Source organism: Canis lupus, chromosome 6, assembly GCF_048164855.1.
Source record: "Canis lupus baileyi chromosome 6, mCanLup2.hap1, whole genome shotgun sequence".
Lineage (NCBI taxonomy): Eukaryota > Metazoa > Chordata > Mammalia > Carnivora > Canidae > Canis > Canis lupus.
This window is the reverse complement of record NC_132843.1, coordinates 4727001-4754433: the sequence shown is the minus strand read 5'-3', so window position 1 is coordinate 4754433 and position 27433 is coordinate 4727001. Positions and strand designations below refer to the sequence as shown.

The window sequence follows — 27433 nt, the reverse complement described above, 5'->3', positions numbered from 1 at the left end:
CAGGACTATTGAAATCTCCAGATCCTTGTAGCAGAGGCAAGTATCAAACAGTCCTGCAGAGATTCCTTCACAACTGAGGGAATGTGAGGTTGCACCTTGCTCAATCATGAGTTTTATTTAAATTTAGAAGTAATGTGGGTACTCATCACAGCATTAATGAAGATAGCAAAAATGAGGAACAATTTAAATCAACATAATTGGGCAGCCCCAGTGGCGCAGCGGTTTAGTGCCGCCTGCAGCCAAGGGCGTGATCCTGGAGACCCGGGATCGAGTCCCACATCCGGCTCCCTGGATGGTGCCTGCTTCTCCCTCTGCCTGTGTCTCTGCCTCTCTCTCTAGCTGTGTCTCTATGAATAAATAAATTAAAAAAATAATAAATCAACATAGTCAATGAAACCATAAAAATCCTAGAAGAGAACATAGACAGTAACCTCTTTGACATCAGCCATAGCAACTTCTTACTAGCTATGTCTCCTACGGCAAGGGAAACAAAAGCAAAGAGAAACTATTGGGACTACAGCAAAATGAAAAGCTTTTGTACAGCAAAGGAAATGATCAACAAAATTAAAAGGCTTCCTGTGGAATAGTAGAAGATATTCACAGATAACATATCAGCTAAAGGGTTAGTATATAAAATACATAAAGAACACTAAAAAAAAAACGAATAATCTGATTTAAAAATGAGAAGACACGAATAGACATATATCCAAAGAAGACATAGACGGCTGACAGACGCATGAAAAGAAGCTCAAACTCACTCATCATCAATATAATACAAATAAAATACTACAATATTTTAAATATTGTACAATACAAAATACAAATAAAAACTACAATAAAATAACACCTCACATCTGTCAGAATGGCTAACATCAACAACACAAGAAAAAACAGGTGTTGGAGAGGATGTGAAGAAAGGGAACTCTCTTGCACTGTTGGTGGGAATGCAAACTGGTGTAACCACTCTGGAAAACAGTGTGGTGGTTCCACAAAAAGTTAAAATAGAACCACCCTATGATACAGCAATTGCACTACCAGGTATTTACCCAAAGGATACAAAAATACTAATTCAACGGTATACATGCACCCCAATGTTTACAGTAGCATTATCTACAATAGCCAAATTATGGAAATAGCCCAGGTTGTCCATCGAAGGATGAATGAATAAAGATGTGATACACACACACACATACACACAATGGACTAACACTCAGCCATAAAAAGAATGAAATCTTGCTATTTGCAATGACATGGAGGGAGCTACAGAGTATTACCCAAAGCAAAACAAGTCAATCAGAGAAAGACAAATGCCATATGATTTCACTCATATGTGGATTTTAAAACAAAATAAATGAGCAATGTGGTAAAGAGAGAGAGGCAAACCAAGAAACAAACTCTTAATTAGAATCAACTGGGATGCCTGGATGGCTCAGCAGTTGAGCATCTGCCTTTGGCTCAGGGAATGATCCCAGAGTCCTGGGATGGAGTCCCACATTAGGCTCCCTGCATGGAATCTGCTTCTCCCTCTGCCTGTGTCTCTGCCTCTCTCTGTGTCTCTCATGAATAAATAAATAAAATCTTTTTTTAAAAAAGAGAGAACCAACTGATGGTTACCAGAGGGGAAGTGGGTTGGGGGAATGGGTGAAATAGGTGGTGGGAACTGAGGAGTGCACGTGTTGTGATGAGCGTAGGGTATTGTATGGAGTGCTGAATCACTCTTTTGTACACCTGAAACTAATACTACATTGTATATCAGCGAACTAGAATTTAAATAAAAACTTACAAAAATAAAGTTAATGGAATTGAAAAAAATCTATGGGGTCAGAAATCAGGGACTGACTATAATCTATCGACACATTCAAGCACTTTGCAGCCTATGGCAATCACATTTTATTTTATTTTATTTTATTTTTGGCAATCACATTTTAGAAAAACATTTCATAACATGGGAGAATGTAAAACAAAAATGTAAGGCAACTTACAAAACAGTATGTGCATTATGATTCAGAGTTTGTTTTAAAAAGGCTCATATATGCCTAGGAAAAATTCTGGAAGAATATAGACTCAGAAATAAATAGCACTTATTTCGGGAGGCTGGGATTACATTTTAAAAAGGTGGTTTTCCTTATCCTTCATTATATTTTTCCAAATAATCACCAAAAAATAGGTATTATACTAATGATAAACAAATCAATTCAAATTTTCTAAAAATAAAGATAATTTGGACCAGAGAGCGCATTTGAAAGCTTTTGAGAAGACAAAAATGGCTTGTCCATTTTGTCTCCAAAAATGGATTGTTTTAAGAACAGCCACATCTGAAGCTGGATATATACGCTGAAATCTCTGTGGTTATGAAATTTTTGACAAGTGCCCAAGCAAGATGAGTTTTTTTGCCACTTTCCAGTTTGTTTTCCTCCAACTTAGAATTTGGGGTTGATAACAATGCACTGGAATTACACCTTATGAAAAAACTATTGTTTTAGATATACAAATTTTCAAGCTTTCTAGGACTAAAATGCAATGGCTTGTGATCACCCAAGTGAATGGAGGGAGGGTAGGAATCTACAACAAGGCAGTGTATTTATATTTATATTTATATTTCATTGTTTAGCTCCAAAAGTCTATACCCTAATAAGCAACTTAACTTTTAATGACTTATCTCTATGAAATTATTTGTGATGAACTTTTTAAACTGTTTAAATGGATCATCTACAAAATGTAAGTATAATTACTTAATATGATTATTATTACATGTAATAAATTATAATTTTGTTTGTGACAATTCGAATGAGTAATAAATACGGCACGTTGTTACCCTATTAGGACTATTATCACCTACATCATAGGTTGGTAAGGCTTGTTCACCACTTGTTTGGGTATAAAATATGAGCTAACAATGGTTTTTACATTTTTTGTTTTGTTTTGTTTTTACATTTTTGAGTGGCTGGAAAAAATCAAAAGAAAAATAATACTTCGTGACATGTGAAAATAATATGAAATTCAAATCTCAGTGTCCACAAAACTTTACTGGAAAAGAACCTCATCATTCTTTTAAATCTGTCCCTGGCTGCTTTTCTGCTACCATGGCTTCTTAACATAATTTGTGACAAAGCCTAAAATATTTACTAGCCGATTCTTGACACAAAAAATGTTTTCGAGGTGGTTCTGAATATTTTTTATTATTTATTTTATTGGAGTTCAATTTGCCAACGTATAGCGTAACACCCAGTGCTCATCCCATCAATTCTGAATATTATTTGTATTTCCTATCGTCAGTCTCTAGATGGCAGAAAAGATCCTTAAACTGGGGGGAGGGGATACTGGCATATAGAAGATACTTACATTCCCAATTAAATCACCCTCTAAAAGTCAGCCCTTCCAACAGACAAAACTTTTTTTTTTTTTAAGATTTTATTTATTTATTCATGAGAGACACAGAGACAAGGGCAGAGATAACAGGTGAGGGAGAGGCAGCCTCCCTGAAGGGAGCAAATTGCAGGACTCGATCCTGGGGCTCAGAGATCATGACCTGAGCCAAAGGCAGATGTTCAACCACTGAGCCATCCAGGTGCCCCAAAAACATTTTTTCTATGCATGTTCAACAGACCAAAAAATAAAAGAAACCAAAGGATTCATTTAGTCTAGAACTTGTGTCTGTACTGAAATTTAGCATTTATTCACTTCTGCCTAAAAGAAATAGATATTATATAAATCTGCACCATTAATGAGGCTTCTCAGGTGTAACCAACACATGAAATTGTAATATATTTAAAGTGTACATTGTGTTTATTTGATAGACATGTACACTGTGAAATGATTACCTCAATCTAGTTCATTAATACACCAATGACCTCACATAATTACTTTTTTTGGTGAAAATGCTTAAGATCTAATCTCTTAGTAATTATCAAGTGTACAATATACAATACAGTACTATTAGTTATAGTGAACCTGTGCATTAGATCTTTAGGATTTATTCACCTCATATGTGAGTTTGTACTCTTTTACCAGCTTCTCCTCTTTCCTGCTCACGTCACCCCTTGTAACCACTTTTCTACTCTGTTTCTGTTAGTTGGCTCTTTTGTTTAGATGCCATATATAAGTAGACAAATATACAGTATTTGTCTTTCTCTGTCTGACTTATTTCATTAGCATAATGCCTTCAAGTTTCATCATGTTGTCATGAATGGCAAGGTTTCCTTCTTGTTAAAGACTGAATAATATTTCATTGTGTTTATATACAGTATATATATACTGTATTATATATATATTACATATATATAATATATGTAATTATATATATTACATCTATATATAATAGATATAATATATATGTTATATATATATGTGTATATATATATATACATATATATATATATTACATCTTTTTTATCCATTCATCTGTCAGTGGGCACTTAGCTTGTTTCCATATTGTGGTTCCTCAGTTTTAATGTGTCTATGTAACATTCTTCTCTTTTTAGACTGAATTATACTTGGTAAACCTCCGGATTATGCCAATTGGGTTTAGAATTTGTCAGATTATAAGTGTGTGTTGAGTACTAACTTGTTTTAACAGGATATAAGTGGTTTTAGGACTTGAATTTTTTTCTAGACTTGTGTAGACACAGCTACAGACTAGACAGATTTTATGTATGAGTTAATAAAAACAAGGTAAGTACACACATTCCTGCTTCATATTTACTATCATATGAAAACACAATCAGGATCCCTTGAAAGAAGGATGCAAATATACATCATGAGGTTGCTAATATTATTCATGTTCTTTTAAATTGGAGGTTCCTCATTTCCCAACAAAAGGACAAAAAACATCTACACCACTTCCCAGACACATCAGAGATAAGGCTACAGGCACTGCTTTCACCCCCCTCATATTCTCTCCCACCATTTCTGTCTTCGCTTCTTTTTACTATAACTTCCAATTATAAACTTTTCTATAGAAACAGAAAAGTTGAAACAGCATAATGGATAACCCAATGCCAATCATATATTTTCTTATATCCCCACCCAACAATCATGCACCTAAGAATTAACAATGATTCTATACAATCAGCTAATAACCAGTGAATGTTGACATTTCCCCCATTTAACCTCAGAATGTCTTTTAGAGATGTGTCATTGAACCAAGAGGTCATCTAGAGTCAGTCTTCACATCTGTCTGCTGGGTCTCCCCAGTTATCTTTTTTTTTTTTTTTTTAAATATTTTTTTTTTCAATTTTTTATTTATTTATGATAGTCACAGAGAGAGAGAGAGAGGCAGAGACATAGGCCGAGGGAGAAGCAGGCTCCATGCACCGGGAGCCTGATGTGGGATTCGATCCCGGGTCTCCAGGATCGCGCCCTGGGCCAAAGGCAGGCGCCAAACCGCTGCGCCACCCAGGGATCCCTCCCCAGTTATCTTTTAAATTAGAACAGCCCTTATCCTTACTGCCTCTACATACATTTCTCTTCATGATGCTGAGTTTTTTAGAGATCAGATAATTTGCCTCATAGAATCCGCATTCTGGGTTTCTCTGTTTTCTTGTGGAGTCATTACATTTATCCTTTACATGTTACTACAATGCAGAGGTTAGGTCTAGAAGTTTAACAAAATGATGCTGTATATGTCATATTGCATCACATCTACAAGTGTGAAATGTTGAGCTATCCCACTTTAGGTAGTACTACTAGTTTGATCAATTGGTTGCAGTGTTGATCACCACTACAAAAGTTTGATTTTCTCTTCGCCATTGGCAAATGGTCATTGAGGTTATACTTTGTCATTCTGCAAACATCCTTCAGCCCAACAGCCCCTTTTTAAAGTAATGGTTTCAGTTTGCAACAAAAATCAGTATTTCATTAAGAACAGAGAGATAGTAATTTTCTAATTCTTTTATTCTTCCCCCTTTCATTACTAGTGTTATCCTGTAAAGGTGGGTTTTGTCTCATCAGCTGAGAATCTCCTAGAGTTTCTTCTAAAAAGTCAAAGCAAATGCTGGATTCTTTGCCTTTCATTCTCATTTTTCAAAGTAAGGAGTTGGTGTAATAGTCGTCTTCAACTGAAGCAAATCAGCTCTCTCTCTTCATGAATTCATGCATTTTTATTTTTATATTTTTATAATCAATTCATTATTATTTTTGATGTTCTATTTGGCCTGTGAGAGCATCCTCCAGCTGGATGCTTTAACACGTTACTATTCTTTGATGTAAAATGTTCTCCTGGGATCTCTTTCACAGCTGAGCCCAAATAACAGTCTTCTCTCTCTCCATGTTCCAGCAGCACCTCTATCTGAAGTGACCTTCTACTTCCTTCTAGATTTTGTCATTCAATAACCTGAAAGCACTTGATTGCTTCTCACATCCCCACTAAACCTCTGCTGAACACATGAATTGGCATCAGGAAGAAACCCTGCAAAGTCAAACGAGATCATAAAGGAGGGCTAGCTCCCCTTGAAATGTTTTAACAATTTTTCTTACCTTGCATAGTAGTCATTGGGTGGAACAGCTTCTTGAAAGAATTGGAACTGGTATAAATAAAGTCCAATCAAGTGTCCCGCAGTGAAAATAGCCAGCAGAACACAGAGGCAGCTGAACAGCAATGGATCAAACGTCCGGCACCAGGACCACCAGGTGCACAAACCCAAAAATACAAAGAAGTACACAGATGAAGTCAAAGATGGCAACATCATACCTAAGGAAGAAGAGTGGTGGTCATGAAAAACTGCGCAGAATGAGAAAATAATTTACTACTCAGGAAATGTAACTATTGGGGATTATGTACACTTCCTTCATATGCTTTCAGGTATGGGTCAAGTTATTAATATATGAGTCACATTTTATTTATAAAATCAGAACTTATGCTATTTTTGTGAAAAAAGTCATACATAAAGTGATATTTACAAATATAGGGAAACACAAGATGATGAAGAAATTCTTCCCATGGTATTTGAGCAAAGTAAATATCTACTTTTCATACAAAAGAATTTGGCATATTTACTTGCCTGTTTCCAACTTTCTACTCCTCCCTCTCCATTTTTCAGGAATACTCTATGTCCACTCCAACTTTCCCTGATACCACTTTTTATAATAACTTACTTTTTTGTTGTTGGTTAAGTAGGATTCATAATAATACCACACCTGTGGCAAAGTCTCACTAAAACTTTGCCCTACCTAACAAAATGATCAATGATTTACACTCTTACCAAAAGGGGACATGTAAAATGAGGTATTTGACAGGTATTTAAAAACTTTTGGGGGGGCATTTTGAACTGACTCTATTAAAATACTGGGATATATTTCTTGTGAAATTCTATTCTCTTTCCCACTTTCTAATTTTCCTATTAAAAATAGTCACATCATTTCATTTTGTATAATTTCAACAAAGAGGTATGGACTAAAGTTCACAGTAGCTGTGGAGCAGCTGCCAACCTCAGGATGGAAGGAGGGAGAAGATGGAGATAACATTATTATGGAACAAGCAGTCAGCAGCCAAGATTTAAAGGAAGTGAGTGTCTGTGCTGCAAGATTACAATCTAACTGAGAAAGAAAAATAGTATGTCCTGGAGAGTTAAATTAAGATTGCTAATGATCCAATGTAAACAGATAGGCTTTCAGGACCCACAAGTGTGGCTCTGGAGGGGTACACCAACATTGTGCATCATAGCCCACTGCCATTCATGGGCTCTGGGGGAGAAGGAGAGTGTTTTTCGGATCTACACATTCAAAAAAGTGATATCACTTAGATATAGAAAAAGATTGCTTTGCAGAAGTTGACAGAAACCAACTAAAAACACAAATGCTAGAACTGAATGGGGAAAATTATTTCTCTGTGTGTGCTGCGTACACCTGGCTGGTTTTATAACAGCTCCGGTTATGAGTTTAGTGTCACAAACCAGAATTGTTTCTTTTTGTATATTCTCCTTGGCCCTGTCTCTCGCTATTCGCCAGAGTGCTACATGTGCTCCATCCGGTACCGGAAACTCTCACCTGACGAACCAAGTAAAATTGTCACCACAACTTTCCCAGCGGTGGTTATCATGTTGCCGATAAACTCCTTAAGCTTGGAGGCCACAGAGGCGAGTCTGCGGAACATTTTTAATTTTGTGCTGTCTTCCACCTCGCCTTCAACACCATCCCCTTCATCTAAATCCTCTTCATAGATCAGTGCCTCTTCTGGATCTAGTTTTTCTCCTCCAGCCTAAATAAAGGAGAAACAGAAAACACTGCAGTCCAGAACTCTACATGCCCATCCAGCAGATTATATGGTTGGTAATTTATAGGTCAGTCAGTGAGGTGAACTTCACAAACCAGCAGAAAAATGCAGACACCCACTTATGTCCCCCCAGGTCTCGGACAGTGCCTTTGAAAGCCCAAGTCACTTGGATCTTTCCTGAAGAAATAAACAAGAAACGTCACCAATTATAGGACTCTGGACAGCATGTTATCTGAGCCACATGAAGTCATTTTTTTTTTTATATATAGGCAGAAGAAGAAAATGAAACAGCTATTAAAAATCTTAACTTTCATCAATCTTGGTTTGGTTCCTCCCATTTACAGAGTTTGCCATCAAGGTGACAGGTAGTTTGGAGTATCCATGACTTTAACCAAAATGGTGCATCAAATCAGTGCTTATGAAATTTCTTTTCTTTCTGAAGTAAATTTTGTCCACTCTTTTTATGTTTCCTGGCCAAGGGAGGGTGAGTGGTCTTGGGTTACTTGACTAGATACATGGTCACTTCCTATTTTATCCTTTTAGGGACTGATATACAGATTCAGTCCTAAGTGATTCAGCACCTCAGGACAATCATCAGAGATTTAGAGAAGAAACGCATGGCTAGAATATATACATATTTCTATGAATTATTTTAAACTGGGTGTACAAGGTGTTTTGGTCTGTTTTGTTTTTAGAGAATACATAGAAATGAACTTTTTTTTTTTTTTTGGCTAATTACAGTCTTTCCCTAGATGGCTTAGGGTTTTAAGAAATTGTTAGAAACATAAGCTATCACTTTAAGATAAAAGGTTATTTTAGATGCAGGAAGTTTTGTTTGCATTTGTCTCTAGGCTGGAGGTCTTAATTTTAGCCCACTGAAAAGATTGCACTGGTGGCAGAGCCAGAAGGATCCTTAGGCCCAATTCAGACATCGATTTAAGACTTAAAGAATACAGCTCAGCCTCTCCATTTTTCCCATTTTAAAGGTTTTTTTTCTTGATACACTTAGGTCAGATATTTTAAGAATCTTCACCAGTGGTAACTGGACCTCTAACTAAGCCCATGTACACTTAGAGGAAGCCAGCATAGGAAGGCTGGTACAAAGTTCAGGTTAGTACTGAATGACCTTGAGAACTCAGAGATCTTCTCTTTGACTGGAAAGGTATGGGTCACTTGTATCTTAAGCTGCCTCCTGCTGAAGCCAAGGGTACAGGATGGCCGGCCACCCTCTATACCACACACACAGATTTAATCTCAGGCCTACTCAAGTCTATATACCCAAATTGGGTTCTATAGTTCTATCATGATACATTTGCATATTTTCCTGAAGGAAAAGGAATGTCTCATGCTTATTCAAGAAAATTTCTCTATGTGTTCAGGGCCTAGTATGTACTAATACCTCATAAGAGATGCAGTAATAAATATGTGAACAAGTACAAAATAAACTAGCTGAATATCTCACAGTAACAAATGCTAGTCAGAGAATTAAAATACGGTGATGTGACTGTGAGTGGCAAGGTGGCTATTTTAGATTCTGAGGTCAGAGAGAGACTCTCTGAGGAGGTGACATTTAGGCCAAAGATCTGAATGTCACAGTCACCAGCCATATGAAAATCCTCAGTAAAAACATTCCAGATGGAAGGAAGAGCTAGTCAAAGACTCCATGGTAGGGCCAGAAAGAAGGCATATGTTCCCTGACATAATTCTTCTTCTACCAATTCACCCTCCTCATTGTCAGCTAATGAGCCCACTTACTACTTCACTGAGAAGGGGTTTTAACCTGTGGCTGGACATCAGTCTACCAACCTAAAACTCACTTGTGCAGCAGGCACTCGGGTTCCTCTGTCCTGTGACTGTGGATGAGCTGTATTCCCTGAGACACCAGGGAGAAGTATGGTCCCAGGCATCTTCCCCTCACCCTAGCATTACCTTGTGCTCCCTTTCTCCCATATCTCCCCATCAACAAACAAAACATGTCTCACTTTCTCCAACCCACACCCTTCCAAATCACATTTGCCTCTCAAAATGACTCTCCCAGAGCTGACTAAAAATATGGCGTCACTTCCCCTATACCTAATTTCTCTTGAACTCACTCTAACAGGACTTTGATCGCCAGTCACTCCACATAATGAGGGGTATGACGTGGTCTGTTTCATGTGGTGATGCCAAGGGAGACCACAGCTAGGAGGTTATTGCTGTGGTCAAAGAAACAGGAGCTCAAGGTACTGAAGAGAGGTTTGAGTCTTTGCAGTATGTCTTAAAGGTCAAGTTGGCAGAACTCATCAGTAAATTTGATATGGAGAGAAGAGTGCATCAACGACAGTTTTGTATTTTTGTCATTATTGAGAAAAAGGGGATAATTGGGGATGGAACAGGTTGGAGAATTCAGTTCTGAGATGTCCTTCAGGCTTTCTTGTTGGAGATGTTACAAGGGCAGCCGGCATAGAAATCTGGAGAGAGGTGGAAACTGGGAAGGTCTGTCTGAAATTCCAGTGGTAGAGAGATGGTTTTTAAAGTGATGAGATAACCTAGAGAAAATACAGAGCTTGCTCATGTCTCTGGTGCTATCATACCTGGAGCCAGTCTGTCTCTCCAGCCTTATTCCCATCTTTCCCTAGAAGCACCCCCTGCAGGCAACCACGTGGGGGAACCCAAAGTCCACAGGCTCTCTTGGCCTTGGGACATGCTTGGAATGTGTCCTTGGCCATGGTATCCCCTCCTAACTCCTCAGGCACTCCTATACCAGCTCTTCCTTTCCACCTGCCCTCGTTCCCCTGAGCAGTTTCTGTGGGGATCCATCCAGTGAAGGTGCTGCTATGGCGTCCACACTACCACACTCAAACCATCTGTTCATGGGATATGTGTTGCTTAATTTCCCTTTCACAACAGGGCGATACATAAAAAAGAAAGTCCAGACAAAACCTTCAGTCACTGTACTTGAAAAAGGAGACAGGGAAAGACAACACAGCTAGAGCTACCTAGGTCCCAGTCAGAAACATACTCTTAACTTTCATAATAAATGGCTTATTATTCAGTTGTGCTTGCTACGGACATAGATTAAATCAAATAGAATTCTCTGGGAGAACCTTTGTGAGGTTAGACAAACGCATTTCCTTGACCTCTCCTGGGCGGGACTGGGGCCCCTGTGACTTTTATAAACATACCACTGTACTTGAGGGTTTTCAGCATTTTTGTACCAGAATCCCTGGGGCCCTCAGTTGGAAACACGTTCTAAACCTGCCAAGCTGAGAGAGAGCCAAAGCTGAGCCAGGTTGGCCTCTGTGAGCCCCTACTGTCCAGGCTGAGGCCAGAACTGCCATTAGTCACATCAGGCCTGCTTATTAACAGGCAGGCTTTCTCCTCCTAAATGATTCATCTGGTTAAGTATAAACACTGATCCTCTGGAACAGCGTCCACTCACTCGAATATATTTACTAACACGCAGCCTTGCTTGTGGGAGTTGTAATCTCTCCCGGCATTGGAACGCAACTGGACTCTGGCCTTCATTTCCCTGGTTCCAGAGTGATCTTAGAAATTAAGGAGAGAACACTTTACAGTTTAGAAAGGCAAAAAAAAAAAATCCATATTATTACTGCCCATGTCAACATCTAAGACTTATTTGAAGACATGTAAATCCTTCAACTTGCCTTTGCTAAAAGTTGCCAGCTTCAAATGTGCCAACAGGTATTCCCGTAGCATCTCTGGGATGCTACATGTATGCAATGCCACACTTTTCTCAGAACCTGGGTCAAGGTCTGAGCACCAAGCAGCCATCACATTTCATCCCACAGCTGCCTCCCTGTATGACCACCTCCACACTTGACACATGCCCAGCAGCCTTTCCACACAACTCAGACAAGGAACACCCAACAGCTAGTTTTGATGGAACACAAGCATCCATTTTTCCTTAGTTCCGAGAAGTCAAAGATTCAGCCTGGGTTGGGGTATGTCATGAAGATCACCCAGGATCCTTTAAGAGGACAGGTACCTAGCTTCACCTCAAACTTCCTAAATGAGAAATTCGGGAGCAAATCTCAGGCATCTGTATGACCAAACAGCAGCCCTACATGATTTTTTTTAAAGATTTTATTTATTTATTCATGAGAGACATACAGAGACAGACAGATAGGCAGAAGGAGAAGCAGGCTCCCCACAAGAAGCTTGATGTGGAACTTGATCTTGGACCTGGGAATCATGCCCTGGGCCGAAGGCAAATGCTCAACTGCTGAGCCACCCAGGTGTCCCCCCACATGTTTTTGAAGCAGCCAATCTAGAATCCAAGCACAGGCTACCATCCACAATGGCTGATCCACTGGTTCCACACTCGGCAGACTATGCAAAATTGCAAACATTTTGTTGGAATCATACGCTAGGCAGACCCCCTAATTAGAAAATACATTGAGGTTTATCTGTGGAACCTCCTTCTGGTTTCTGTCAACCTTGACAAGTTAGCCTAGAACTTCTCATCAGATGAATCCACTTTCTTCTTTGTGGCTAAAACCAAGCTATTAAAAACATTTTGATGGAGTGTACCAAAGTCACAAACAACGAGCCAAAGATCTGGAGGCAAAGGGAACGTTTTTCTAAAGTGTCATGAGTAGTTTATTCATTGTTTATTATTAAAAGTTAACAATTTATCTTTACAGAATGGGTTCATCTCAACAGAAGAGCCCAGAGAAGGGAAAGGCAAGTGTGGGGCCTCATGTACAAGACAAATGCTACAGGCACTGTGGTGCCTGCAGGAGAAAGCAGAGAGAGAGAGAGAGAGAGAGAGAGAGAGAGCCTTGTCTCTGTGATGTCACCATACATTATACAAGCCTAACAGTAGAGCATCATACAGATAAGCCAATATTTCACACTTGTTTTAGGAAGATTATTTTTCTAAACGTGCAAGAGCAGTGGAGCCTGGTGCCACCCTTGACATTCTCCTGACTCATGGACACTCTGATGTCTTGCATCTGAACCTTCAGAAACATCTCAAGTCAAGTCAAGTTAGAGACTGCACCAGTCTCTGAGAATCAACTAAACATCATTTGAAAGGGAAATGAACAATAATGGAGAGCAGCCAAATTGGACTGACCATTATTTTAAAGGCTTATATCTTAAAGGCTTATTTTGAAAAAAATCAATTAATTGTATACCAAAAAACCAAGTCTGTATTAAAACACATAGACACACAAACACATCCTGATACTATCTAATCAGTTTGTCTCTAGTTATAGAGATTATTACTGACCTGAACCATCCATTTTCTCTTATAAGAAACAGCTGAGTTTAGCCCTTCTAACTGACACACCCCGTGTTCCCCCTAGAAATAAAGAATTCAGGGAGTGATAAAAAAGCAACATTCTGAAGGCACACAGCCCTTCCTTTTGCTCCAAAATTTCCTGAAAGATTCAGGACCCATATAATACCTTCTGATGGACTGAGATGAAAATAAAATGTTTGTCTTTGTTATCAAACTATTAAAAGGCTGAGCAGGGCTGGTGTGGCTTTGGAATCCACAGCATTACTTTCCCATCCTCCATTCCTGTTCCTCCCTCCTCTCAGAACTTTTCCTGAGATTGAACTCTGCTCTGAGCACTGGGCCACGTCCAGGGTGGGAATCCACCCTGGCACCCCAGAGGTTTGCACTCACCCGGAGGAAATAAACCAAGTTATATCTAACAGTTTATAAAATAAGAATATAAAATCCTAGGAATATTGAGGAGGGAAAAGGATTATGTCTAATTACTGGGATCTGGAATGCCCAAATCCAGTTATTCCAGAAGCAAACATGATGGAAAAAAAGGACAAATGTCTTGGGGAAAAAAGCCGAAAAAAAAAAAAAAAAAGAACAGTCCCTGTTAGACGTTAGTTTTTGCCCATTCTGGCACATAGTAGGTACTGAATAAATAAGCAGGCCCATGGATAAAAACTCATCCTTCTCTGCAGTCACAGCAAGGATACATCACTGAAGACAGATGTGTGGTTCTGCCCTGGCCCTGCCACATCTTCTAACAGTTTGGGAGAGAAGCAGCTCTTTGCAGATAATCCTGGCCCAGGGCTGACCGCTTTACAGTTTGTTGCTTTAGTTTTATACTTCGGAGTGCTTTGTACAAGCCTCCATGTTAATTAATCCATGCTGAACCAATTAACTTGATAAGCACATAAGTATTACTATTTGTACAACCTCAAGCTACTATGCTAACTTAAGATTTGCTGCAACAGAGAACACGACAGATGTGACCCTTTCCCTCACTGAGCTTATAATTTAGTGAGGGAGATAGAAAGGGAGAGGTAGGACAGAGCACAGGATGAGGGTGTGTGGCAGGAAGTGCCAAGGCCCGCAGGGGTCTGAATTTTGTTCTCATTTAATTAGAATCCAATGAGGTGTTTTACCTAAGGAAGTGACTTAATATGATCTACAATTTTTCAAAGATAATCCAGATGCTGTGTGTGCTATCAGTGGAATAGGGCAAGAATGGAAGCTGGATGTGGGAAGGTCCAGTTGTAGGTTATTTTGAGGTCTAGATGAGAGAGGGGATGAGGACTGTGGCAGTAGAGATAGGAAAGTGAACAGATGTTAGACAACATGTCAAGGTAGCACCCATAGGACCTGTTGATGGTCATGGATAAGGGGTCCAAGTGGTTATAGCAACTGAGTGAACCGTTATCTGATTAACTTGAGTGGGCAGTCAGCAGAAAGGCTGGGTAGAAGGAAGGGTGAGAGATCTAGCTCCTGCCCTCAAACACACCACCAATACTTTGAAAGAAACATGGGGAATTAAATGACATTGAGTTGGTGACAACACCATCTCAGGAGTATTTGCAGTTGAAGGATGGGCAGCAGGACTGCCCTCAAAGAAGTAAGGCAGATTCAGACTCCCTGCAACAGGAGCAGGTGACAGAGGTGGGCACAGAGTTTCCTCCCATCCCACATGTGCCTGACCATGCCACCCTCACTGAAGGGACACTGGGCTCTGCAATCCCTCCAAACAAGTTTCCCTTGTGGGCAATTTGGTGTTACTTGCAATTCAAATGCACAAAATTGCCTGTCGAATATTCCAAGGACAGAAAAAAAAAACATAGATCTAGACATATTGTTAATGGTAAATGTCTACTTTGGAGCTTTGATTTTCTTAAAAAAATAAAGCAGAGAATAGGCATGCACTGTTAAATGTTGTTAAATGGATGAACGAATGGGAGAGAAATGAAGGTGTATTTAATTTGGAATAGTTTTAGTCTAATAACTTAAAAATATTTGAATTGCCTTCCTGATTGCTTATTCTTTCCTTTGTTTTTACTATCAGGCACATTTTCAAGTCCCGTCCATGCAAAGTTCACTCGATTACCTGTCCAATAATATAACGCCCCTGCCTTTCTATGTGATAAAGTAGGTATGCTCTTCAGGTGTGTTTTTCTCAGAGGAGAGGATGAGAGAGACTGCATACTCTCACCTTGTGTCCAGGTAACTGAAAGATAGTGGTGGATACATTTAGCCATGGATCTAAAGCTAACTTGTCCCTATGATACTCATACCGAAGCTCATACTGTAATACTGAGCTTTTCTGAAGCTTTTTAAAAAAGATTTATTATTATTATTTATTTATTCATAGAGACACACACAAGAGAGAGGCAGAGACACAGGCAGAGGGAGAAGCAGGCTCCATGCAGGGAGCCCGACGTGGGACTCGATCGTGGGTCTCCAGGATCACACCCCGGGCTGCAGGCGGCGCTAAACTGCTGTGCCACGGGGGCTGCCCCTGAAGCTTTTTGAAGACAACAGGACAATGATTTCCTCCAATTAAAAACTTTCTTCTTATTTAAGCTAATGGCATCTAAAATCACCACAGTGAAAGGTTCCCCTAAACTGTCAATGTGTTTAACCCAGAGAAGACGGACCAAGTGTGCTGCATTTGGGGGGGCACCTGACAGTAAGTTCTTGCCTGGTTCCTGAGAGTGACCTTGACAGGCAGCAAAAGCCATGAAGCACAAGGCTTGTAGGGCAACTGGGCACTTGCCCAGCTTCTTACTGTATTGCATGCTGCCATGTTTCAGATGATCATGTCTGTGTGCTTGAAAAGACAGGATCTAGAAAACTTAAAACAGGTGATTTTGGACTAAATCTCAAGGGAGACGCTAAATGCCTTATTAGAAGGGGACAGTAGAAAGATCGAATTCTATCATCCTTTGTTTTATTGCTCTTCCAAAAAAGAATAGTGGGGTGCCTGGGAGGCTCGGTCAGTTAAGCATCTGCCTTTGGCTCAGGTCATGACCCCAGGGTCCTGGGATCGAGTCCGCATTTGGTTCCCTGCTCAGCAGAGTGTCTGCTTCTCCCACTGCCCTTCACCTTTGCTGGTAAACTCTCTCTCATTCTCTGTCTCTCAAATAAATAAATAAAATATTTTTAAAAAAAGAACAGCAGGGATCCCTGGGTGGCGCAGCGGTTTAGCGCCTGCCTTTGGCCCAGGGCGCGATCCTGGAGACCGGGGATCGAATCCCACGTCGGGCTCCCGGTGCATGGAGCCTGCTTCTCCCTCTGCCTGTATCTCTGCCTCTCTCTCTCTCTCTCTCTTTCTGTGTGACTATCATAAATAAATTTTAAAAAATTTAAAAAAAAAGAAAAAAAAAGATGAAATATTAAAAAAAAAAAAAAAAGAACAGCAACTTGAACCTCAAAGCTGAGACTTGAGGTATAGCCCCGTTGGTGATTTTATGTGCCAGAATGCAGATGCTGTAGAAGCCTAATGGACATTAGGTATTATGAAGAAAGGTACAGGTTTTGAGGCTCAATATGAATTTCCAAATAATGTTGGCAGGATCCAAATGTTGCACCCATGAGTTTTTAAAAGATGGTGGATGCTTATACTGAAATATTCTTTTTATGCTTCATACTTAGACTATTTAAGCTGACCAAGTCATGACTAAAGTTCCTATTTGAATAAACATTTCATTTATCATAAATTTGAATTAATAACATATTAGAATACTATTCGCTTCCCAAAAAAAGTAAAGCCTGAAATCTGAATAAATAGCTAGAAAGAGCTAGTAGTACAGAAACATACAATATAACAGCAGTTTGGTGAAATCCCAAAGTGCTTCATTGCAGACGTAACCCTTTCCTACATAATTCAATTTTCATAACATAACTCATTTTTTTAAGATTTAAGATTAGGGATCTTTCTCCCAGTTTATGATTTGTAGATCTGCTTCTGAATTGTAATGAACAGGTAAACAAGACCACAGATGTGTCAGTTCAAGATTCTCCTACCCGCTGACTTCCCCTGGGGCTTTTCGAGGGGAATCCTGGGATCTGCAATCTCCTTTAAAACAGCAAATTTGAGCCTCATTATCAAGTTGAGGAATATTAGGAAAGACTCCATCTTCTCCAGGGATTAGTTACTAGTTTAAAACAACGCTGGATTTGAAAAGAAATTCTCCCAGGCACCAATGGATTAATCTTGCCATTTCTCCATTGAGATAAATGAAAGAAGAAACAATGCCAGCAAATACTATTCTTTCAAAGGATCCTCAAAACCAAACATTCTACAGTGCAAATGTCAAGATTTATAAAAGGGAGAAAATATGTTGGGGCCTTCCAAAACAAAATAAATTCTCCTACTTATTTTGGCCATGGCTTCTATTCTTTTCAGACTCAAGCCAGATTGTTCACAAGTAAGAAATATTTCCTTGTGGACTCATCTCAAAAGATTCACACACCAGCCTGCTCCTTCAGGGCCACCTGGTGGGCTGGAATGAACTAGGTGAATGGAAATTAATATCTAAATGAGGCCAAAACAAATTTAAATGAGAAGAAATTCAACTGCATAATAATGATATTTAGTATTTTCAAAACCCCAAATAATTAATATTTAGAATGTCTATAATCTTTGATAGATTTGTTGTATAACTTGTTGAATTATATCCTTGTTTTATTGTTTTGTTTTTGATAACAATACAAGGCAATTTGCTGCTTATCTGTGAGGCACATAGTTCATTTGCCATAACTGAGAACTGTCTTCCTTGATCTCCTTGTCATTACCACTCTCAAAGTAAGTTCTTTCAATTAACTTCAGTTCTTCAGGTTAAAATTCTTGCCAAAACCTCTGAATAACAACATCTGGTACTTGTGTCTTATGTCAAATGTACAGAGTAAGTCTTTTTAGTATTTTTTTCGTTATAAATTTCATCTTTCAATTACCAAATCAATTACTTTTCACATCAGTGTTGCTGAAACTCACATAAGGAAGTACAGTCACTAGAATAGAGAGCAGGGTTCAGAACCAGATCTGGGGACCGTGATGAGCTGTCTAACTGACCTAGTGAGATCTAACATGTTTTCTGATCCGCCTGAAACTCTTTCTACTAAAACACACAGCTAAAAATTAACACACATTTTCCTCATTATTTTTATCTTTTTCCAAGTCTTACATTTTTCCAAAAGTATATCTATTTTTTTCTCTGGAATGCTTTAAAAGAACTTCATCAAAACATGCTACCACGAGTCCACTCTGAAGAGCAAGGTGCACAGACCAGAAAGCTTTCCTTCAGGGAGGAACTGCTTTTTTCTCCTAAAATTACCAGGTGTTACTTTTTCTCAAATTATTTTGTGATAACTAAGGTATCTGGACAATGGGCTATAATATAAATTTAAAAGGTTAACCATCTGAGATAATATTAGATGAGAGTGAAAAGAACACCAGGTCAGGATGAATGTCTCATGAAGGGCAGCTCTCATGCTCCTTGAACCGGTTTCTCATGACCAAGGTGTGGATGAGGATGCCTACTCATCAGAACTATACCAGGGCTCTGTGCAAGGTAACTGTTAACACTGAGGCCAACCACCCCAAAGCTTAAGTGCTATGCACATTTCACTTTTACACAACTTATTGTAAGGGTTAAATCCCTCAGGAATCAAAGAAGGAGGATAGATGCATGAAGTCAGATTTACCGATTCTTCATTTTCAAACTCTGAGTTATATTGTGCTGTTTCTTCTGTCACTGGTTTCTGAACAATGTTTCTGCAGACGAGCCAGATGGTCAGACTGGCAATGAACATCCCGATATCAGGCACGAACACTCTGATCCCGTTGCCAGCATCAGCTCCCTTTAAGCTACGGAGGGAAAGAAAAGGAGGGGGAGGAAATTTAGTCATTTTTCTATTTCTATGGTTGAACTATCTTAAAGTATGCCCATATCTCCTTAATGAGTTTAAAAAAAAACACACAATACTTGGGATGCTTGGGTGGTTCAGGGGTTGAGCATCTGTCTTTGGCTTAGGGAGTGATCCTGGGGTCCCAGGATCGAGTCCTGCATCAGGCTCCCTGCATGGAGCCTGCTTCTCCCTCTGCTTGTGTCTCTGCCTCTCTCTCTCCGTCTCTCATGAATAAATAAATAAAATCTTAAAAAAATAAAAAAGCAATACTCAATTTCTGCCTAGAAGGTACAAGAAAGCTTTTCATCAACCTCTGAGTCTTATGTAATCTACTAAGATTCAGGAAGGTACCAGGGTTTCACTGGAGTTTCAGAAGTACTATAAAGAATCCTAAGCCAATTGTCACTTCTAAAACATGCTAATGAACCACATTTGTTATTAAATAAGCCACATGTGCAGTCCAGACACAGCTGTCAGCAATCTAGCTGAAGCAGTTAAAAACTAGACACATACTAACAGCCTAGAAATATTTTACCTTACATGTAAATCAAAGCTGGAGGGAAAACAGAAAAAATGTTATAGCAATCCTTGAATGTAAGACCTCTCCATTATTTTGAATACGTAGTTGATTTTGTTTTCCATACTGTTCCAAAAAAGGCAGATCTAGTACATTTCTTCTTTTAATCTTGGAGAATGGACAGTGAACTTAGAATTGGAATATTTGGGTTCAAATGTAAGCCCCAACACTGACGAGCAGCATTCTACTGGGGGGCTTCCCATGGCCATACATTCCTCCTCTGTGACAAAGAGATACTACTCCTTGTCTTTATCTCATTTGAGTCAAATGAAAGTGACTCAACGTTTATTAGAGATAAAGCTTGTTTAGGGACTAGGCATGTGTATGATCAAATATATACTGGATTCATTTATATTGTGTATATTATATATTTTGACAAAACATAAAATATAATAAATGGCAAGACCCTTCACTACCTAGAAATAACCATTGTTAACATTTTGGTAAATAAAAGCACTGTTAATAATATCTACCGTTAACTGAGCAATCACTCTGTGTTAACAGCTTGGTACATATTATTTCATCCAACCAACTACCATAAGAGTTAGGCATTGTTCTTTATCCTCCTTATACTTATGAAAAAAAAACCACTAAGGCTACAAACAATAACATTATTTCCCTAAAGTCATACAGATAAAGAGAGAGTAGTATACTCAAGCTCCCTTTAGGCACAAATTTAATGCTCTCAACCACTGCGTTCTCATGTATGTACCTTCATGGCTTTCCTTTCCAAGCTTCCTCTGTGCCTCGACATGCATTTTGAGAGTTTACAATGCTAAGCTCATATATTATATATTGTTTGGAAAATTATTAGTTCATTTAATATACCCCTAATAGCTTTCAACTCACTGATGATTTTTAAACATCACCATGTTCATGATCAGATAGCAGTTAGCTATTTCACTACTGTAGTACATTTAGAATGTTTCCATGTATTTATTACTATAATAATGTGTAAAAGTTAAATATTAATTACTTAAAGAACCTTCTCATCTGCGATATTTCAGGAAAAAAATACTCAGACCAGTGTAATTTGCTTTTTTTTTTTTTTAATGGTCTGGAAGGGAGCATGCCCCACATAAGCTTCATTATTTTATACATGGCTCTAAACCCTTCTGAACAGAGAAACATGAAAGTGGCAAGAGATCTCTTTACCTCCATAAATGAAAACAAATATGATTGCGTCAGAGGTATTAAAAATAGCAAATTCCTTTCATTTGGGGTAAGAGGAAGAGAATTCAATTAGGAAAACTTCAAACTACACTTATAACAATGAGATTTAATGATTGATTTTATCATAGGACAAAGGTAGAAGTTTGCTGTATACTTTTAAGGTGATCAAACAGAGCAAACAAAAATTAATATCACTACAATGAGAAGAAAGAGAGGATCCAGGAGAGAGACCAGAACACAAAGGACAGGCTTCAGTGGATGTTTGTTGTGTGAGGCTAGGGTCAGGAGAGCCACTTGTCCTAATCAGGTGGATTAGGGGAATAGATTATTACACCCCTTTCATGGGAAACAAATGAACTGTGACATTGTACAAAAAAGCACCAACCAAGCAGAGTTGAGAGGAAAAAGATTCTTAAAGGAAAGGTGACAAGGACTCCAGCTGCAGCCTCAGCTACTTCTTGCCCCACAGCACAGAAACTTAGAAAGCCAGAGCAGAGCCATGCCTTTCCCATCTGTGGACTGCATTAAGCTCCCAGTCTGCTAACAGTCACTACGAGACAACAGTCTCAGCTTTGTGTTTCTTGGTCCCAAAAGATACATTTCACAGCATACATATATTATGGGAGTAAATGAATGCTGTTTGCAAAAGCAATCACTCCACTCGCTGTGATAGAATTCAGCTACTGGATCAAGGATTGGGCTGTGACCCCGATTTGCAATGAAATCATTCAGCCACAGAGGTGCTAACCTATTAACTACTACTCTTGGCTTGTTGAGTTAACAAAGCAGAGCATTTATAGAGCTACCATTGCAGAAACAAAGAAACTTTTGAAGAATATAATGAAAAGCATGTACAATGAACACGTCACAGTCTAACTGATATATATCATTTGGGGATCATCTTTATCAATCAAGTTTCCTTCATCATTGTTCACACCAGTGTCTACTAAAGTACAGTAGTTAGAATGCTAGTCCTCAGAAATGCTGTGTATTAAACAAAACAAGGCAAGATAAAAGAAAAAAAGAAGTCTTTGGTCAAATAAGTGTTAGAAAATCACAATGCATATTATTGTAGTAAAGAACCTGGGAGTTCTGTAGTAAAATAAGAAGTTTGAATTTATTTAAGTCTATGTTTCCCAAATTATTTTGACCAAAATTCATTTTTTAAAATTTTTATCTGATGCCTATCACATTTTACTGAGCTAGTGTTCACGGACCAGGTCTTAGGAAATGTTGGGTTAGAGTCTACTTCCTGGTCTACATTTTTTATTTAAATGAATGGATAATTTGGAAACTATCCTAAAGTGCAGTTAATCCCTACAAATTTGATGTTTAATCGTCTCTGATAACTTTTGGAGTCAGTGGCATCTTATTCCATTCTCTCATCTAATCATCCAACTATCCATCCATTGACTCAGCAAGATATTGAAGTTATGAAGCTGGAAGGTAACTAGAAATAATCCAGTTCTTCTCATGTGATAGACTGGAAACCAATAAGGGGGAAAGCAGAAAGTCTCCTCATCTCTCAAACTCACTTTTCACATCCCCACTTGGAAGCTCTTCCATCATCCTTCCTTGACCACTTCCTCCTTTAGAAGCCTGCCATACCTTGCACATACTTGATCATAAAATGCTTAACATTTTATGTCACTCACTTACTTACCATATGAGAGCTTCTTGTCTACTTCCTCTCTCTCTATCCAAGAACTATATATGTATACTCAATTTGCATGTTGTGTGTATACATATATGTATGTTTATGTATGTATATATATGTATATATGCATATATATATGGTACAGTGCACACAGAGTAAAGGCCAGCAGAATAAATGCTATATCTAAATACTTACACTTTACTTTGTATCGCAGTAGTTTGTGCAAAGTACTGCTGAAGAATTAGGTGTTTTAGTTCATTTAGATAATTTCATTCAGGAAAAATAAAATACAAACCCAGACAGGAAGAAATGTTGCTTTGCCTGGGAATAGCTGGAGATCAGGAGTTCATGAGTAGTTTCAGTTACTTGGACACAAAGATGTAATTGTCAAAATTAGAAAATATAAATCACAAAATATATGTGGTTTCATTAAATACATATGTTGGAAAAAACATTTCAAGAACAAGAGATATGAAGTGTATCTAATGAACATTAAATGGTTCAATTTGGCAGAATTTTTTATTGATTTATTTAAAAAATATGTATTAAGCATTTACAACATGCCAAACACTGTCCTGGAAATTGATTGTTGGTTATGAAGGCATGTAAAGGAGATAAAATAAAAAAGATGGGTTAAGTTTGGACTTGGATTTTGGCAAAGAATCCACATAACTAGAATTACTGAAAGATTTGGAGTAAGGGAGGAACATAATCAGCAAGGAAACTGAGAGACTGTAGGTGAGAATGTGATTTGGTTGTAGGAAGTGGGCCATGGAGGCCGTGTTTTCATGGTAAGTGTGAGGTGTAGTGCAGAGGCAATATTTCATGCTAGAAATATTTTATTCCACATATGGGATTTGTGCCTGAGAGAGAAATCATGGCTGAAGGGGCACACTTGAGAGTTTCCTTCCATATCTGTTGACTAAAGTCAAGAGAATAAATTAGATTTGTCTAGGGACAGGGCATTGCATGGAGTAAATCTTCGTATAAGGTTCTCTGAACTAATTATAAGTATACATATAGAGCATTTAACAGTAAATTAAATTTTATTTCAAATAAATTCTACATTTGAAATCATGCTAGCCAGGTTTTGGGTAGGAGTCTTGTATTAATGAATTCATGAGATCAATATATTACATTTCCCTTAAAAATGTTATCCTAGTGTTTCAGGCATATAACAATTATATTTTTCATATATAAAAGCATATGCTAAACTGCTTAAAACATCATGTTCTCTTAAATGGGCAAATCTTTTCTTTCCAATCTTGATCTAGTCACATTGATCTTATTTGTTGAGAGTGGTTATACCTCTTGAAAAGGAATTGAGGAAGCTGGAAATTGAGAATAACCCACATATCCTTCAAGAAGAAAATGAATAGATTAAATTAGTATACCTCCACAAAATAAAATAAATATTATAAATGAATAAAATAGTGCAAAACATGTGTAATGCATCTGAATATGGATATATCATCTCATAAATGTAATGTGGAATGAAGAAGAAGAAGCAAAAGTACAGAATATAGATCACTTAGGGATTCATGAGCAAAGAATGACATGAAAATGACAAACACATGTTTCTGGGTAGGGAAGATGGATACAATAAACTATTATATAGATACCAAAAATAAAATATTGGTAATGTTCAAGTTCATAAACCAGTTGAAAGCCAGTTGTTAGGTACAAAGGTATATCTTTTAGTACTTAATATTTTTTTAAAAAATTGGAATAGTCATGCTACCTAAATTTCCTGTTTGTAACCTAAAAATACGAACTCAATGATCTTAGCTGGAAAAAATAATGACTTTTTTATTGGGGTAAAATCGGTCTATAATATTAATTTCAGGTGTACAATATAATAATTTGATATCTGAACACACTACAAAGTGATCACCACAATAAGTCTGATTACCATCCATCACCATACAGTTGATCCCTCCTTGACCCTTTTTGCTCACCCCCATCTCCTTCCCCTCTGATAACTACCAATATATTGTTTCTATAAGTTTTGTTTTCTTTGTTCCTTTGATTTGTTTTTTTAGGTGCCACATAGAGGTGAAATCATACGGCATTTGTCTTTCTCTGTCTGACTTATTTCACTTGGCACACCATCCCCAAGGTCCACTCATTTTGTCACAAATGGCAACATTTCCTTCCTTTTTTAAGGCCAAATAGTATACCATTGTGTGTGTGTGTGGGGGGGGGAGATGGGTGCATCACATCTTCTTTAACATCCACCTATCCATGAATACTATTTCCAAATCTTGACTACTGTAACTAATGCTGCAATGAACATAGGGGTGCATATATCTTTTCATATTACTCTGTTCATTTTCTTTGGATAAATACCCCAAAGTGGAAAGCTAGTTATAGATTACATGATCTTATTTTTAGTTTTTTGAGGAACCTCCATCCTATTTTTTTATAGTGGCTGTACCAATAGTGTAAGAGAGGTTCAGTTTCTCCACATCCTCTTCAACATTCATTTCTTTTTGATAATAGCCGTTCTAACAGGTGTGAGGTGCATATTATTATGGTTTTGATTTGCATTTCCCCAATAATCAGTAATGTTGACTGTATTCGTGTGCCTATTGGCCATCTGTATGGCTTTTTTAAAAAAATGCTTACTTAGATCCTCTGCCCATTTTTAAAAATTGGATTGTTCGATTTTTTGTTAATGAGTTGTTTGAGTTCTTCATATATTTTGGATATCAGCCTTTATCAGACAAATGATTTGTAAGTATTTTATCCTATTTGTTGAATTGGCTTTTCATTTTGTTGATGTTTCCTTTGCTGTGCAGAAGCTTTTAGGTTCCAATTAGTCCCACTTGTTTATTTTTGCTTTTGTTACTTCTGCTTTTGGAGTCAGATCTAAAGATTCAACACTAAGAAGCTTATGGCCTATATTTTTTTTTTCTAGGAGTGTTATGGTTTCAGAGGATAATGATCAACTGATGCTCTAATGAACATGATTATATTAGGTATGACTCATTAATCAAATACAATCACCATCCTTCCTGGCAAAGTCCAGAGAACAAGTGAAGCATGTGAGTATTTCCATGGGCAAACCACTTCATTTTTCCAAGTTTCAGTTTTTTCATCTACAAAATGATTTCTTAGGGTCTTCCTGGCTCAAAAATTTCATTTCAACTAGGAAAATCCATGATAAGGGGGCAGTGAATTGCATCAGACTGGGAAAGAAGAAAAATATTGGAGTTTTAGGTATTGCTGAGAAGCAGCATCCAGGTACAAATGCAACCACAGTCCTCTCCAGAAGTTCAAAAAGAATAATTTCATGTATGCAACTCTTTTTGGGAGGTAAGTCCTTTGGTTCAGAGTTAGTAGAAAGGTTAACTTCAAAGGAATTCCAATAAATGCTGAAAATATCAATGAACATTATTTAAATGAATGCAAGCTATTAGTATGGTCTATCTAGTTCTCTGGTGGCCTCTGAAGTTCACACACGAAGAGTCGGACTACTTTTGTTTTTCTTAAGCTTAAGTACTCTGTTTGATTGAGGTCCATCAGTCACTCAGATTTCATAAATCAGTTTAAGAACAGACAAAGTGAATGTATATCTAATAGTAAAACCTTAACGTAAGAGATAAAACCCTGATTTCAACTTAAAAATATGTATGGAGGCTATCTTTTTATTAAATATATGACTTTATAGCAAGTTGCATAAAGAAGTATTAAATTTCACATAAAGGAAGAAAGGTATAAGAAATGTACTATTTATTAAGAATTACTTTCAATATTCAAATCAAGGGATTCCACAGTTGTTGATGCATTGGAGAAGCCTATTAAATAGCTCACTTCTGTGAAGTCAGAAACTTTTCTACCACTAAAATAGCAATTGCATGCCAATTTCTAATTATCTAAAGGTATGAGTTGATGCTGGATTTTCAGTATTTTTTTTTACATTAGTGGCAGGACTGTTTTTATCCTAAAGGTGAAACACTAGAATATCTTAATCCACTTATCTCATTGTGAGAAATTGCTATTTTCCAATTATTGTGTGTGTATTTGGAACACACACACTTCATTCTCAAATGATCATATTGATGGCTTTTCACTTCTGTTATTTATGAGGCAGAGGGACAATTAAGAGAATCCTAAGGTTCTTACTTTGATGAAGGCATTCACAGAAGTGAAGAGGAGGGAAAAGAAAAGGGAAAGGAGACTTCCAAATTTATTCTTATGTACTCAGCCGTTCAGGAATGTGCGGGAGCTTGCTGGTTCCAGCTTTGTGCTCAATGACAATGTTTATTACTAGCTGGAAATTGACCACCGTGGGAGTATTTACGTCATGGAAGCTGGCAAATGCTGCTGATATGGTATTTTTCCCCCCAGAGAGCTGGTTGGAATGGAATATTACTCAGTCATAAAAAGAATGAAATCTTGCCATTTGCAGCAACATGGATGGAGCTAGAGACTATTATGCTAAGTGAAATAAGTCAGTCAGAGAAAGACAAATACCATATGATCTCACTCAAATGTGGAGTTTAAGAAAAAAAAAAAAAAACAAATGATCAAAGGTGGAAAAAAACAGAGGCAAACCAAGAAACAGACTCCTAACTAGAGAGAACAAACTGACGGTTACCAGGGGGGAAGTTGGGGTAGCAGGACAGGTGAAATAGGAGATGGGGATTAAGGAGGGCACTTGCTGTGATGAGCACA

The 27433-nt window shown here is 38.0% G+C and overlaps 1 protein-coding gene across 5 annotated transcripts in view; it reads right to left on the bottom strand.

Moving 5' to 3' along the window:
• The window catches only part of PIEZO2 (piezo type mechanosensitive ion channel component 2), a 440944-nt gene that overhangs the window by 171157 nt on the left and 242354 nt on the right, over positions 1-27433 (bottom strand). For all 5 annotated transcript variants that reach the window (XM_072828696.1, XM_072828697.1, XM_072828693.1 and 2 more), the window contains exons 5-7: positions 19143-19305; positions 7984-8194; positions 6475-6688 (exon numbers count right to left, since the gene is read on the bottom strand). In XM_072828696.1, coding sequence (XP_072684797.1) covers positions 6475-6688; positions 7984-8194; positions 19143-19305 — 588 coding nt within the window. The remainder of the gene's footprint in view (positions 1-6474; positions 6689-7983; positions 8195-19142; positions 19306-27433) is intronic.